General features: G+C 37.5%; 1 protein-coding gene across 5 annotated transcripts in view; it reads left to right on the plus strand.

Moving 5' to 3' along the window:
• The window catches only part of SPAG6 (sperm associated antigen 6), a 48,109-nt gene that overhangs the window by 9,766 nt on the left and 23,667 nt on the right, over positions 1-14,676 (plus strand). For all 5 annotated transcript variants that reach the window (XM_042043531.1, XM_042043534.1, XM_042043535.1 and 2 more), the window contains 4 exons: positions 1,348-1,514; positions 4,889-5,072; positions 11,752-11,957; positions 12,813-12,986. In XM_042043531.1, coding sequence (XP_041899465.1) covers positions 1,348-1,514; positions 4,889-5,072; positions 11,752-11,957; positions 12,813-12,986 — 731 coding nt within the window. The remainder of the gene's footprint in view (positions 1-1,347; positions 1,515-4,888; positions 5,073-11,751; positions 11,958-12,812; positions 12,987-14,676) is intronic.

Raw genomic sequence — 14,676 nt, forward strand, 5'->3', positions numbered from 1 at the left:
AAAAGGCCTTGTTCAGTGCTAATAACCATAGGAGCCCTTAAGAAGGGAAATCTTGCTTTCTTTCACTGTACTCAACTAGATTTTTATATTAGTAAAAAAATTTAGTGGAAAGGGCTGAGAAAGCTGATACGAAGATACCTGTAGCTCTGAGTGTTCGCTGTTCTGTTGTAGCACAGCTCCGTTTTCAGAGACCACTGGTTTCTGGCTGAGGTATAAAGCTCCAAAGTATTAATTCATGCAGCTGGCTGCTACAGGGACAGCACATTTGCGGGATCACAATACAAGTAATTTTCCCTTCCCAGACCTTACAAATCACATTTTTAATGTAACCATTTGGATCTCATTTCTATCCCTACTGAAGAGTCTTAGTTTAACAGGAGGAGCTTCCACATACATATTGATCATCTTTGATCATCCTTGTTTCCTTTCACTGAACCTTTTTCAGTTCTACTCTAGTGGAAGGTGTTAAATGTAGGATAGTGATGACCCCTGCTTTAGCCTCTACCCCTTTAGAAATAATCATGAGCACTCTGTATACTTCTGTGGGTAAAGTTTCTTCTCTACTACTGAGCAAGAGCTGGAAACTCTCCATTCTAACAGGGAGATCTTTCTCCTGGTTGGTAGTAATCTCTTTGGGGTCCATTACTGCATATATGAGGTTGGAGTTGGGTTCCCTGCATGAGCTCCATTTCACTTTCCATTTTGTCATCCAGTCATTCAGTCTGTAGATGCTTATAGTTTCCCTTGCTGCTACTTTCACATTCTTTATGCTTAGCTGATAACACTGTGAACTCATCAGTGAAAACATATCATAAATAATAACATAATAAGAAAATCTACAAGTCTGCTGTCTGGAGTGTAATATATTATGGAGATTGGTCTTCAAATCAGTCATTGCTTATAACAGATGAAATGTAATTTGGTATAATTCAATGTAGAGGTTCTTCTGGCATGATGAACGAGGGACATGCCAATGTCTTCTCACCAGGATGTCCAGATGGAGTTTCCTGTGCACCCAGTAACACATGCATTTTATGTATGTTTGAATGTATCTTATTTTCTCATGTACTTTAAGATATATTTTATAGATATTTGTTTACACCTTATTTCTACATGTGAGTTTTTTTATGTTTCAGAATTGTTTTGTACCTATGAGAAATGGGCAGAAACATTGCTATATGTCAGCAGTGCTATCCAAGTGCCGACTTCATTTCAGAGGAGCACCTGGATTTCCTACATGTTCTTATTAGCTGGAAGAGTAATTTAATAGGTTTTTATGAATAAAGGCAAATGTTTACAAAAACTTCCGCTTACCAAATCAGCTTTTCTCTTCCTGCTGCAACTCAGGTGTAGTGTGTTTGCTGAGACCTCTTTTGCTGGATGTCGTCCCAAGTATTCGACAGACTACTGCCTTGGCTCTTGGGAGACTTGCTGATTATGACGTGGACCTGGCAGAGGCAGTTGTGAAGGCAGGCATTCTTCCACAGCTCATATGTGCATTGCCTGAGGAGAATGTAAGGCATGATTGTTCTTTTAAGTAGTATTTTTTTAAACTGTTAAACAGGGAAAGGAAAATCAGCGTCTGCTGTTATTCTAATAGGACATTAAATGTACTGAAGTCAGGGCAGCATGTATGTTTGAACCTATGAGAGACCACTGTGTACTGTATGTCTGACTTCAATAAGCTTGACTTTAAAATATCATATTACTGTTTAATGCACTATAGGAAATACATTCATTGCACTGTAACATTTTTAAAATGTTGAGTGATGCTTTGTAAAAGGTCCCTTTTCAAAAAGGAGACAGTTTGGAAGCTGTGGTGATAATTGACTAGGTTTTGTCAATAATACCAGACACTTGTAAAATACATATAAAAAACCTGAGCTTCTGTAATGAAATACCTAATATCCCCAAACGTAGGCTGTTGGAAATCTGTAGCATGAGAAATAACAAACCTCTGACACAGGAAAATATACTGAAAGGTTTTCGTCTTCATATTTGTCAAAACCAAACAAGTACAGTCACAATTGCAATGCAAATAAATCTGTTGGTCTCTTTCACCCCCTTCCTCACATTTTTCTTCCAGCTCTGTGTCTCTTTCAGCTTTGATTTTTCCAATGATGCTAACCTAGATTAACAGAAATACTTTCAACTAGGGTTCCTAACAGCTGGAAAGTGACAGCTGAAGGCTTAAGTGTACTGATATCACAACCATACTTATGTTGCAGCTTTGATTTAGGAAAAGTAGGTTTTCAATGGAAATATAATTTGGAAAACTATATATTTTCATTTTCAATCTTTTGAGAAAAATGAAGATGTAAATGTACTCATTGCATACTTTTTGTATATATAGAATCATTGCCTATACAATTAAAATTGAAAAAGAAAAAGCTAAAGAAAAACTTTGATGGCAAGATGGTGGTATAGTATGAAAAGAAAGTAAAGATTTTAATTAGACAAGGTTATAAGCATTTTGGTTATTTTATTTCTATTTTTAAGGGAAGACGTGGAACAAAAATCTACCCTCCATTGGTTTGGAAACTACCCCCTGCTACAACTTGCAACCCTCACTAAATTAGCTTGAGTACTCTGAGATAGCTGTAATTAGGGGAAACAGCAGCAAGACTTGTGTGAGGTCATGGAAAGCCTACTATGCCTTGTGACTGAGGGCAAGTGAAGGAAACTCATCCAGTTCATGCAGAGTTTAGCAAGCAGTTTGTCACTTCCCACTGGCAAAAAAAACCTTTTCCATTCCACTCACTCTTGGTGTATCATCATCTATATTTAAGGATGAGATTCTCTGAGCACACAGTGAATACTATTTCTGCTGATTTATGGGGAACAGTCACAGGGTAACATCCCAGATCAATGTTTTATCAATTAAACGGGGCAAACCTTGGTTTTACAGTGTGTTCTGACTGTGCGTGTGAATACGGTTTGTTTGTAAATAATATGTTTTGAATAATGAAAACAAAGAAGTGTTTTTCTTTGCCAGGAGCATAATTACTGAACAGAAACAACATACCCATATTTGTACAGACATAGACTTATGCAAACAACTATGGCCCCATCGAGTTCAGCAAAACTTACAGTAACTTACATTATCTAGGGATTTGACCATTTGTCTGTAGTGTTTCCCTTAACTTCTGTTCCCCCTAAATGAGGTTTAATGCTTTGCTTGTAAATTATGTTTAATGTACCTGCTTGTAGGCCTTAACTTAGAAGACTGGACTTTTGCCATTAAGGAATTATATCAGTACTGGTAAACTAAGGAAGGTAAGGGCATGTGTTGGAAGATGACTGTGCTTGTTAATCAGTAGCATGCTCTCTGATGTGGTTTTAGCCAATGCCAGCCATGAAACTACTCAACAATGCTTGGACGTGGTTTAAGGCACAAGGCAGGGACAGTTTCCAGTAGAATAGATGAGGCCATTGTGCTTTGAGGAAACAGGAGTTTAGGTGGATGGATGTGTTATGCTGTGTCACCTTCCTTTAGGGCCAGGGTACATTTTACTGCCTGGGGGGCCATTGCAGGTACTGCTCTGTTGCCATATTTTAGTGCTTCAGTCAGACTTTTGAAGGTGTTTGGGTACCTTACAGGATACACAAAAGCACTCACATGGTTCTTTGTTTTTCTGGACTTGATCCAGAGGGAATGTGGCCTTTGCATTGTTTACATTTTGGGTACCTTGACAGTAGAAAGTAAACTGCCAAGGCTCCCTGTGCAGAGCAGGGGAGAATCAGGCATCTTGGGATGAGATCAAAGCCAGCTGGCATATGGAGAGAGAGTCCTCTAGAGCTTGTCCATAGGGATGATCTGTCAGTACCCAGGCTGGAGGGTATGCTCCAGACACATAGACACAGCAGCAGGTTACTTGTGTCCCCATGAATCTTGTCCTTCATGAGGGAGGGAAACTGTCACAACATGGTTTTCTCTGGCCAGAGTACTTTAACTGGGCTCTGGATTTTGAAAATGTAAGGCAGTAGAGGAAACTTCAGCTTCCATATCCTAATGGCAGTTATAAAACTGCAGGAGGAGACTGAAATGTGACTTTTTTGCAGGAGGACTTAACTGTGCTTTTAGAAGAAATCACTGCTGCAGTTTATGTGGAAGCCCCATGATGTGTGCAGGGTTATGTGTTATATGTACATGCTGAAAACATGTATTTGGTCCAGCACTGAGGGAGATGGGTAGAATTGAGACAAGAGCTTAGACTTTGCTTGCTCTTATGACAGAAGGGCCAAGATGCTTAGTCTTGTTCAAAGTGAGATTTTGTCTGGACACATGCAGGAGTAAAATTGCAGGTCAAAATGGAGGGTTATTCAATATTGGATGTTGGTGGGATGGGTTTTCAGTATCCTAGCTGTATTTAGGCATTTCAGGATTCAGATCCTGAACTCTTTTATTGTATCTAATTCTCTCTGTGTCAGTTTCCTGTTTGCAAATGTAAGTAGTGTTTTCTCATAGAGATGTTGTGAGGGTATCTGTATTAGAAAGTGTAAAACCTTGCAAGTGTTACAGATGGGTAGAATTATTTTAGGAGCTTGCCCTGCATAACCTGTGTAATCTGGTGAAATATGTTAAGAGTTATTGTTTTTGCAGCTCTTGGTGTTCACTACTCACTTAAACAGACTTACCTAGACTACTGTCTTTTCCCCTCTTAGCTCTCTCATTTTTTTTCTGTTCATTTATGCACTTACTGCAGATTTTATATCATGAGCTGTCCCAAAGAACTGTAGCTTCATTGTTTGTGTGATGTCTAGTGGTCCTGATTTGGATCTGTATAAGATATTGCTTCTACTAAAAAAGTCTAATTTAGGCATGTCTGTACTATATTATGCTTTGAACTTCTCAATGTTAGTGACTGTTTGTTTCTGATTTGTCTAGCGTTACTACAAGAGAACAGCTGCATTTGTGCTAAGAGCAATTGCTAAACATTCTCCTCAGCTAGCTCAGGCAATAGTTCAATGTGGAGCACTGGAAATGCTGGTGATTTGCTTGGAAGATTTTGACCCTGGAGTCAAAGAAGGTGCATCTTGGGCATTTGGGTATATTGCCCGACACAATCCAGGTAACAAGTTTCACGTGTGTTATCTTTGAGCTTAATGTTATGTGATAATTAAAATAAATTGCATTATTTTGGTAAATAGAACAAGATGCTTTTTCTTCTCTACTGTTGCAAAGTTTTAAATTTGGGATAAAACCCTAGTGTAACTGTACCATTCCAACAATGCTGTACCTTTTTGTGGGAAACTGGCATACCTGACACCAGCAGTGCCCAGTTATGAGAGGTGCTTTAAGAGGAGATTGGGAGTAGGGCCTGTGGCCTGGAAAGGACACTCTGCTTTGTTCCTCTTCATGAAGAGATTTCTGAATCTTTATATATTGTTTAAGTGTTACTGCAGAACCAAATTTCTTTTGCTTGACATTAGTTCTTGTTTTATATACATAGTTGAATGGAGAAGGTTAGGGAGAAGCAAGTTTCATTCAGCTTACAGCAGTGTCTACAGGATAAATAGGCCAAATTTATTGCACTGACTGTTATCATTAGCCAGTGGACCACACTGCTCTCTGAGAGTCAGGAATAGATCCTAGGAATCCAATACTGAGCAGTTCACTGCTGTCTCACAGGCAGTTGTATAACTCACTGGTGGTGTCATGTTCCTATTTAAAAGCTGATCCACGTGGTTGATAGTTCTTTTACCAGCTATTTATATAGTTCAAGTAAAAGTTTAGACTGTGAATGAAAGTACTGAGGGAAGAAACTGCTAGCTGGAAGGGGTGGGAGAAATGGTTAGTGTTCATATTGTTTAAACTAATTTTAGGATCATAACATTAACTCATGGTTTTATATTTGGTTTTGGCTCTAAAATGTACATAGACTGATTTTGGAAGTGATTTTCTTTGTTTTTTAATCAATACAGTGTGTTGGACTGGAGAAGGCATGGGAGATTCCCCTCTTCCCACTTAGAGGGTTAGCTTTCTGGGACAGTCTCCAAAGTTGTTAGCACCTTTCTAACAGACTGCATTTTCTGGGGAACAAATTAATTATTGGGAGACCTCTCTGGTAAAGATCTTTTATCTTTTGGTCATCAGGATTGAATTCCACCCTTGTGGAAAATAATTGTTTGTTCCATCTGAAAGATATTTATCTAAATATCAAAAGCATTCATTTGTATAAATCTGTGTAGTGTGTGTGTGTGTGTGTTACTCTTAACATGAACATTTCTGCAGTTTTGTTATGTCAGTAAATCAATATTGACTCACTTCAATTGCCCTTCATGCTATTCACTGCATGAATGCTGACTGAGCTTTAGGGTGATCCAGTTCACTCTGTGACAGCCTTGTCTGCAAAGATGGAGGTGATGTGGGGGTATTGAAGACAACAAATTCCTTGTACAAATTTTTATTCTATGGTTATGAATAATTTATTCACTGATGGTGAATGGGTGCATACGTTATGTCAATTTACAACGACAATAAGAACAGCGTCCTCAGAAATTAAGTTGAAATTGTGAGTGCTACCAAGCTGCAAGCATCAGGACATAGATCAGTAGATGTAATCAGTAAAAAACCCCGAATGCCAACAAAAACCCACCAAAAGATCCCTGAAAAAATTGCCTGGCTACAGCCAATTTAGGGGATTTACCTGCCTCTATAACACAGTCACAGTATGTCTCTAAAATGATTATTGAAAGTAGAGGAGTTATACTGTGCATGATATGTTTCTTACACTGCTACAAGCATGCCTTTGCAACAGGATATTGTTGGAGATGGGATACAGAGATAGAGAAATGGGATACAGAGACTTTTTCTTATCAATAGCTGGTGTTTACTGTTCGTGAAACTCTGGATTAGACTGACATGCTCCTGATGACCAAATTTAGCAGTTATGATTTTCTGTCATTGACTGTCTGTGGACACATAATGCAGCTTTAAAAATAGAGCTGGGTGCGAAATGGTTTCCCCCAGCCACAAAAGGTTTTTCAGTTTCAAAAATTGTTACAGTTCCGAACTGGGACAATATTAAGACAAGAATTTTTCTCTCTCCTGAAAAGGTTGAGGAGTAGGGAGATTTGTTTGCCCCAGCAAGAAAAGTTCAATAATTAGGGCATATCTCTGGGGTTAAAGTCCTGATCTGTTTTAGGCAGGATGTGAACTTCTGTCTTTATGAGTGCAATCAAAGGCTCTCGGCATTCACCAATAACTTCAATGGTGAGGGTCTTTCTCTCTGCTTTTTATCAGAAATGCATCCATGACCTACTAAAACTACTGTCTAAGAACTGCAGTGTATGTTCCCCTGAAAAGGCTTCAATTTTGAGAAATCTAGGCTTTTTTTTTTTTCTCCCCCTCTGATGAAAACATTCTCTGGTTAGCAAGTTCTGTAATGACTTCATATAAAAATCTCTTAAAATGCAGTTCTTATGTGAACAGATATCTCCAGAAGGCCTGTGAGATTTTAGGTCAAGACAAATGTCTCATGAGGTTTTAAGGCACTAGAAATCTTGCCCGGTCAGATTCCAAAATTTAGGCAGTTCTGCTCTTTCTTTCCCTTTGAGCTGAATTTCAGATACTGATCTCACTCCAAAGTGTACAAACCAATGTGCTGTGATTTTGCTATTCATTATTTGTACTATTTGTGTTTAAACAGAAATGTAGGGTGTTTCAAATACCATAAATACCATCAGGTCCATGAAAAGTATTTTGTAACATTTTACTTATACCATATTCAGTTACTTTTAAAGTGCAAAGTTCTTTTCTTTGAAGTATGCAAATAATTTGGCTTTCCATTTTATTAGTCTACATTAAAGGTGTAACTTATTGATTGTCTCATACCTGCTTCAGTATACTGTAAATTGATGGGAAAACAAAAATAAACAACACCATTCATACTGAAGCATATTGCTAAGAGCAGAGTTTTGCTCATTTTCTGTCATACAGTGGATCATAGCTCAGCTTGGAAGGGATCTTGGGAGATCTCTAGTCCAGCTTCCTCCTCAAAGCAGCATCAGCTACTAGAACGGGTTTTTCAGCTCTTCAGTCATTTGAGTCTAACCTCCATTCTCATTATGAAAGGTTTTCCCACTGATTCCAGTGGAATCTTTAGCACTGTGGTTGTAGTGGCCTGCATAAACCTCTGATTTTGAAGTGCAGCCTTTGGGCTACTTGTGGGAATTAGAGTTTTTCTATGTGGCCATAAAATGACCACACAGTCCTCAGAAAAATACGGTATTGGTGGTTGTTTTGGTCAAAACCTGTTGTTTCCTGTGGATGCACCTGCTACCACAGCAAGGTCTGTTTGAGAACTCTGGTCTGAACTGAAACTTGCATTTCCTTCCAACTGCTGCTGCTCTACTATGTGGATTTAATATCGTATATTGTCAATACAATATTGAGCTGATTTTCTTTCTCTGGTGACAACCTGCATGTTCGCTTTCTCACCTTCATCTTTTTTCCCTCATCTGTTTTTTTTTTTCTGTACTATTATTGCCAACATGTTAATGTTAGTGGGGTTTTTTTTAACACCTTAAACTAATTTAGATAATCCTGTAAGACTTCCCATTGTTTTCAGTGGGTATGTAGGTAGGATGTTGACTCCACTTTGTTTGCTTTCCACTCTTCCTGATCATGTAAACTCATGACGAGGCTTCAGACGAGGCTTCAACTTAGAATTAATGTCTTCGTCCCTGATGAGTACTTTTATATTAACACAAACCAGCGCAACTCTAGTACAACTTCTAGTTGAACTGGTGGCATCTCAGAGTCCAAAATCTGTCTTTATTAGTCTTTCTTCTACATTCATTTGAGTCTTGTCTGCAGTCTCTCCACTTGCTAAAATCTTCCTCATGTAGATCTGGGTGAAAGTGATTAATTTATGGTCAGTTTTGAGCCATAGTTTTCTTGTCTCTGAACATATAGAGTTAGGTTTCCTACTTCCACTCACATAGGGAGAAGTTCAGCTTTACCATCATGTACTCAGACAAGTTCCTTGAGTTGTACCCCAATGTGAGTTCCAAGCCTGTAGTTTTCATAACCTTCTGTGGAATTAAATGAGGTTCATACATTAGCTCTTCTCTGCTGTCGTTATCCTCTGCAGCTGTGGGTCTTGTCTTTGCCCTTACAATACAGCCTTGGCGTAGTATTTGGAAGAGTCTTTGTGATTTGTTCCAGTTATTTTAATTTTTTCTGGCTGAATATTTGGTTTTAAAAATTTCTTCTTGACAAGTTTATTTTCTCCTCTAACTCCTTCTCAGTCTTAATTTTTTCCCACTTCTGTGTTTCTAGTTGAATGGCAAAGTTTCATGAATCCTTTGGTGTATAGTCGGCATTAAAGATATTCTACCAATATCTAGGAAGATTAATTGACCCTTTCCTTGCGGGGGAAAAGAAAAAGAATTACAATTTATAATAGAATCATTAATACTTAGAATTGTAATTTTGCACTGAATTTGCAGGGAAACATGATGGGAAGTACTGTATTTCCTTTCTTCCCTGCCTAAGCTTTTCTGTTTTTCTGACAGTCCATTTACGACTTGTCTGTCTTGACACATGGTCCAGCGCTCCATGTGGTAAGTTATTAGCCATGAACTTTATAAACACCACTGGAAGAAAAACCGTTTAATTACCCATGACCAACAGTAGCCATCAGTATTTAAATGATATCAGACTTCTAATATCAAGAGCTGATCTAAATGGAATCAGATTTAGTTTGCTCTTTTGAAATAACTTTCATGGTTGCTTTTGCATGCCTGAGTGTAGCTGTGACCTGGAAGTATTGCTCTTTCTCTCCCTGCTTGAACTTCATGATTTTAGCTCATAAGACATCAAAGAAGCCCATTCTTCTAGCACTGTGTCCCTCTTGACATCAGATTCCTGATACTAGCATTTCCCAGCAGACTGTGGCCAATGGAGCTGGTTGGTCTGAAGTTCTGAGGCACAATCGGATGGGTTGGTCTAGACTGTTGGTCAGTAGATCACCAAGTATTCCACTTGGTCAGTGTACAGCAACAAAGCATAATCTGAAGAAACTGAGCATGGCTTTTTCCACAAAAAGCTGACTGTAGCTCATAGCACTTATATTGATTAGCTCGTTTCCAGATTTGTTTTTACATACATTTCAGGTACATTTCGCTTCGAGTTTGTAAAACTGAAGGTACAGCATTTGAGTTTTGTTGAAATCTTATGATCTGAGTGTATTTTGAGGATGCATGCGATACATTTTCAGTCAAATAGTTATTTGAAGAATGAACTTTGTAGAGTTAATTTTACAGATTCACAGAATGTTCTGAATTGGAAGGGACCCACAAGGATCATCAAGTCCTACTCTTAAGTAAATGGCCTTTACAGGGGTTGAACCCACATCTTTGCTGTTATTGGCACCACACTCTAGCTAACTAAGCTAATTTCAGGGTATTGTATTAGTTTAAAAATTGCTGCTATATTTAATATTTTTGATGTAATATTTACTTTTTCTTTAAAATATTGTATCATAAAATAACATACAGTGTAAATATTTGACTTATCACATGTATTGCAGTGTGTGGCTATAACTCACTAATTGAAAACAAATCTGGTCTGGAACATTATTTGGATATTAACAACATAATGATGACATGACTTACAGATTTCATGAAAAACTATATTAGTCTATGTATATTTAATGAAGTATGCTGTATTTTTCTTAGTATGAAAATCTCTTTATGGATGGACTATAAATCAAAAGCTAAGTTAGAGTCTTGAAATACAACAGCCATATGTTGCCATGGTACTGTAAGTCAAGATAAATGTTAAAGATAATAATGGATATGCATAATAAGGTGTAGCAAAACTGAACGAAGAACCTAATAGATTATTGAATCCCCTATGGTTTTTACCACTTTTTCAACACTATTTTAAAATAGCACAGCTTGGTTATAATATAAATTTTGCTTCTGATATCCAGTAATTCTCATTTTAGGACTGTGATTAATGCTGCATACACAGAGAGAGCTAATGAATTTCTAATAGTGTAATTTTTGTCCATGTCAGCTAATCACATGCTCAGATTTTTTTTTTTTTTTTGTTTAAGGTGCAGTTAGTTAAAGATGTTGTGCTAATCTCAGACACACAATATCACTGATGATATTTCTCATTTGTCTAATTGTGTATGATAACATTTTCTTGTCATTAAGATATAAATTCTGTCTCATCCTGTGTATGGTAGCAAAGACTAGTTTTGATCAGCAAGTTCCATTTTTCCAGTATTTTATGTAAGATAAATATTTTATGTATGTTTTTTGTATTTTTGTTTTTGGCATTTGATCTATGCTAATATCTGCTTATCATTTGAAGAGGGTAAAATGCTCTCTAATTAGCTGGTTGGTAAAATTTTGGTACTTTGGCTTTCTGTGTTGTTGTTAGCCATGCATAAAATGCTTTCCTATTGATCAGTGTAGAATAGCCAGGGTTTAAACAGCTGACATCTGCTTACTTTAAAAAAAGAAAAAGAAAACAGAATAACAAACCATTTCAGCCTAATCTACCTCAAATGTGTGCATGTAAATGGGGGTCCATCTATTGACCTGCATTCTTTTCAGTTGTGGATTGGTCCACACGGTTTATGAAACCAGGAGGGCTGATTTGAAATGCAGATGTCGAGACAGTGAACTACACCCTCCCCTTTTTCCTTTGCTGTATCTGTCAGGGTGAAAAATGGCTTGCACAAGGGTCAGTCACCCATACTCACTTAATTACTTTCCTTGGACCTACAGAACTGTCACAAGCTGTGGTGGATGCAGGCGCTGTTCCTCTTTTAGTGCTCTGTATCCAGGAGCCAGAAATTGCTTTGAAAAGGATTGCTGCTTCAACTCTCAGTGATATTTCAAAGCATTCTCCAGAGTTAGCACAGACAGTAGTGGATGCAGGAGCTATCGCTCACTTAGCTCAGATGATCCCGAACCCTGATGCTAAACTGAAGGTACATTTAATTTTTTTTTATCTCCATTATACCAGTCATTACTTGAGATTGAATCAAAGACACAGATGTGCATATTTATTTAGAAGCTCTGGGTTTGGGTGTTAACAAAATGTAACTATGTAGTTAGTGACAAAGAGTTCTGAACATATTTACAAATTTAGCTACTCGTTATAAACTGCAGCTCTATGAGGAACAGCTAAACTAATCTTTAAAGTGAATAGTATGGGTTTTTTTAAGAAATATGTAGTATATGAAGAATGCAACAGATACTTTCAATAGATAAAATTGGCACATTTCAGTTACAAAAAAGGTTTTGCATACTAAAGATTATACAATAAGCCTGTTAATAGTGAACTTATTATTGTTTTAGAATGTACTATCTGATGTGAATAGCTGTTGTCAAAGGTTTAATCACTAGCGTTTAATTGACAAAAAAATTGTTTCTTGTAAGTTTTCTGTCTTGCTCTAACAAACAGAAGACAACATAAAAATGCCACAAAAATTTCTTAATATAAGATCTGACAGATCCAATTTATGCAAATAAAAATACTTTCTATAGATTTTACTAAATTTTAAATTACAGTTTTAAATGGTGTGTTTTTATTGGTTTGTATTTTTTAATACATACAAGCTTGAATGGGGTAAAACAAAAGAGAAACTTTTATTCAGGAACCAGCGAATGTTCTATGCCATTATATTTGTCCATGAATTGACTCAGTGAATTGTGAAATAGCTGTAATTGTTTTCCCTATCCTTCTTTGTTTTCCTTGATGCAATAGATTTTTGTGTGCAGGGGGAGTGTGTGTTGTGGGATGTTTGTATACTATTGATTTTATAACAATTTTTATTTACTAGCGTCAGGTGCTGTCAGCTCTAAGCCAGATAGCAAAGCATTCAGTGGATCTTGCAGAGTTGGTGGTTGAAGCAGAAATTTTCCCAGTTGTGCTCACATGCCTGAAGGATTCAGATGAATATGTCAAGAAAAATGGTGCGACTTTAATTAGAGAGATAGCAAAGCATACGCCTGAGGTAAAACCTTGAAAATGCAAATACAAGGTCATATCATTAGATTTTACACTTTAAATAAAATACAAGATTATTCTGTCATTTGCTTTTCGAAAGGGAGGGCAAATAGCTGTTTGGCATGTTCATTGGAAAATATGGAAATGCTTGCTGATATTATGAGATGTGTATTGAATATGAATTGGGTTAGGAAACTGGGAGTCATAAAATGTATACCTAGCTACTTCATTCTATGAGATATCAGCACAGAGGGGGAGTTCTAGGCTGACAGTACTGTCAGTCCTAGATATTAAAAATCTTATGAGAAAAGCCTCACAGAAGTCATGATACCAGCTAATAAATTGCAAGATCATGCTTTAACAATAATAGATGGTGTGTGTCTTTTTAAAAATCTTCAGGGGTACTGGGATCACGTTTTAATTATTTTTCCAATGACAGCGCAGGTCAAAAATTCTCTTTATTTATTATTAACTTGATGGTAACTTGAGTTTGTAATTTGAGCATTTAGAGTGTTTTTGCCTATAGGAAGGTGGGGATGTTTGGCAAAGCCAATACAAAATAAATAGGAAAACCGTATGATTATAACTATGTTAATCTGCCAGACCACAGAGATAATTAAAAGGCTCTTAATATGACTTTGGAATGAAATATAAGCCGTGTATTTGTGGAACACACTAATGCTGAGCATAGTCATTTCAAAATCATGGTACTAACTTAACAACTGAGTAAACATGAATGTTGTGCAGTTTTTTCAGCCTGCCACTCTTTAAACTGGTGATAAAAGTTTACAGTCTTGGCACATTTCCTGCTTTCTCTCTGTACCTCATGGGCAATGCAACTTCACTTCCTCAAAGAAGTGAAGAAATTATCATTATCAAAGGGTGCCCTAGAGTCAGAAGCCAGAGAGGTAAAGTCAGAAGAGCTGCTAGCACCAGATCTTCCATGCAAGAGGAACTGGCTGTGCTAGCAGCTCTCCGAAGGAGCAGTAGGAAGGATCTTGGTGACTCCCAATGGAAGGTCACAGTCCGTGTCTGACTTCAGAGTGACAGAGATGACTGTCCATCTCTGGGCAGCTCTATTCAAGCAACACGTGTTGCAGCGGAGACAGGCTGGCAAATGATATTTCTAGAGGACTTGGCTGTCAGTTGAGACTCATGGGTTCTCAATCTTGGCTCTCTATCTGTAAATGCAGTAAAATTCCCGTGAAGGTCAGCATCAGAGGGACTTAGAGCGAGCGCTGAGGGACGCGGCAGGAGCTCTGCACATGCAGGTGCACATGGCTGTGTCCGGACGTAGGACTTGGTTGCCACGGGCTGTAATTCACAATCATGTGAACAGATTTTCCTAAGTAATAACTGAAAATTTAATCTGGCTGTTTCATGAAGAAAATAATCCCCTTTTAAAGGCTCTAAGACAAAGGTGGATTTCATATTTATAGAAATCAACTGGATTGGGAATTCATGTGCCTCAGTTTTGTTAATTTAATTTTGACTTTTAAGAACATGTACCTTTTGCTTTGGAATCTGTAGGGAGAATGGGATATACCTAAAAATGTGGAAGAAAATAATAATACTACTAAGAAATAATTTTAATTTCTATGCATTATTGATATCATACATATTCTACTGCTGTCCCTCAACTGACGTGAGAAGTTTCCTTTTGGAAAAAACCCATGTTGCATAGCTTACAAGCATGG

The sequence above is a fragment of the Corvus kubaryi genome, unplaced genomic scaffold (assembly GCF_017639235.1).
Source record: "Corvus kubaryi isolate FWS band 111438036 unplaced genomic scaffold, C.kubaryi_AGA036_p1.0 37398, whole genome shotgun sequence".
NCBI classification, from domain to species: domain Eukaryota; kingdom Metazoa; phylum Chordata; class Aves; order Passeriformes; family Corvidae; genus Corvus; species Corvus kubaryi.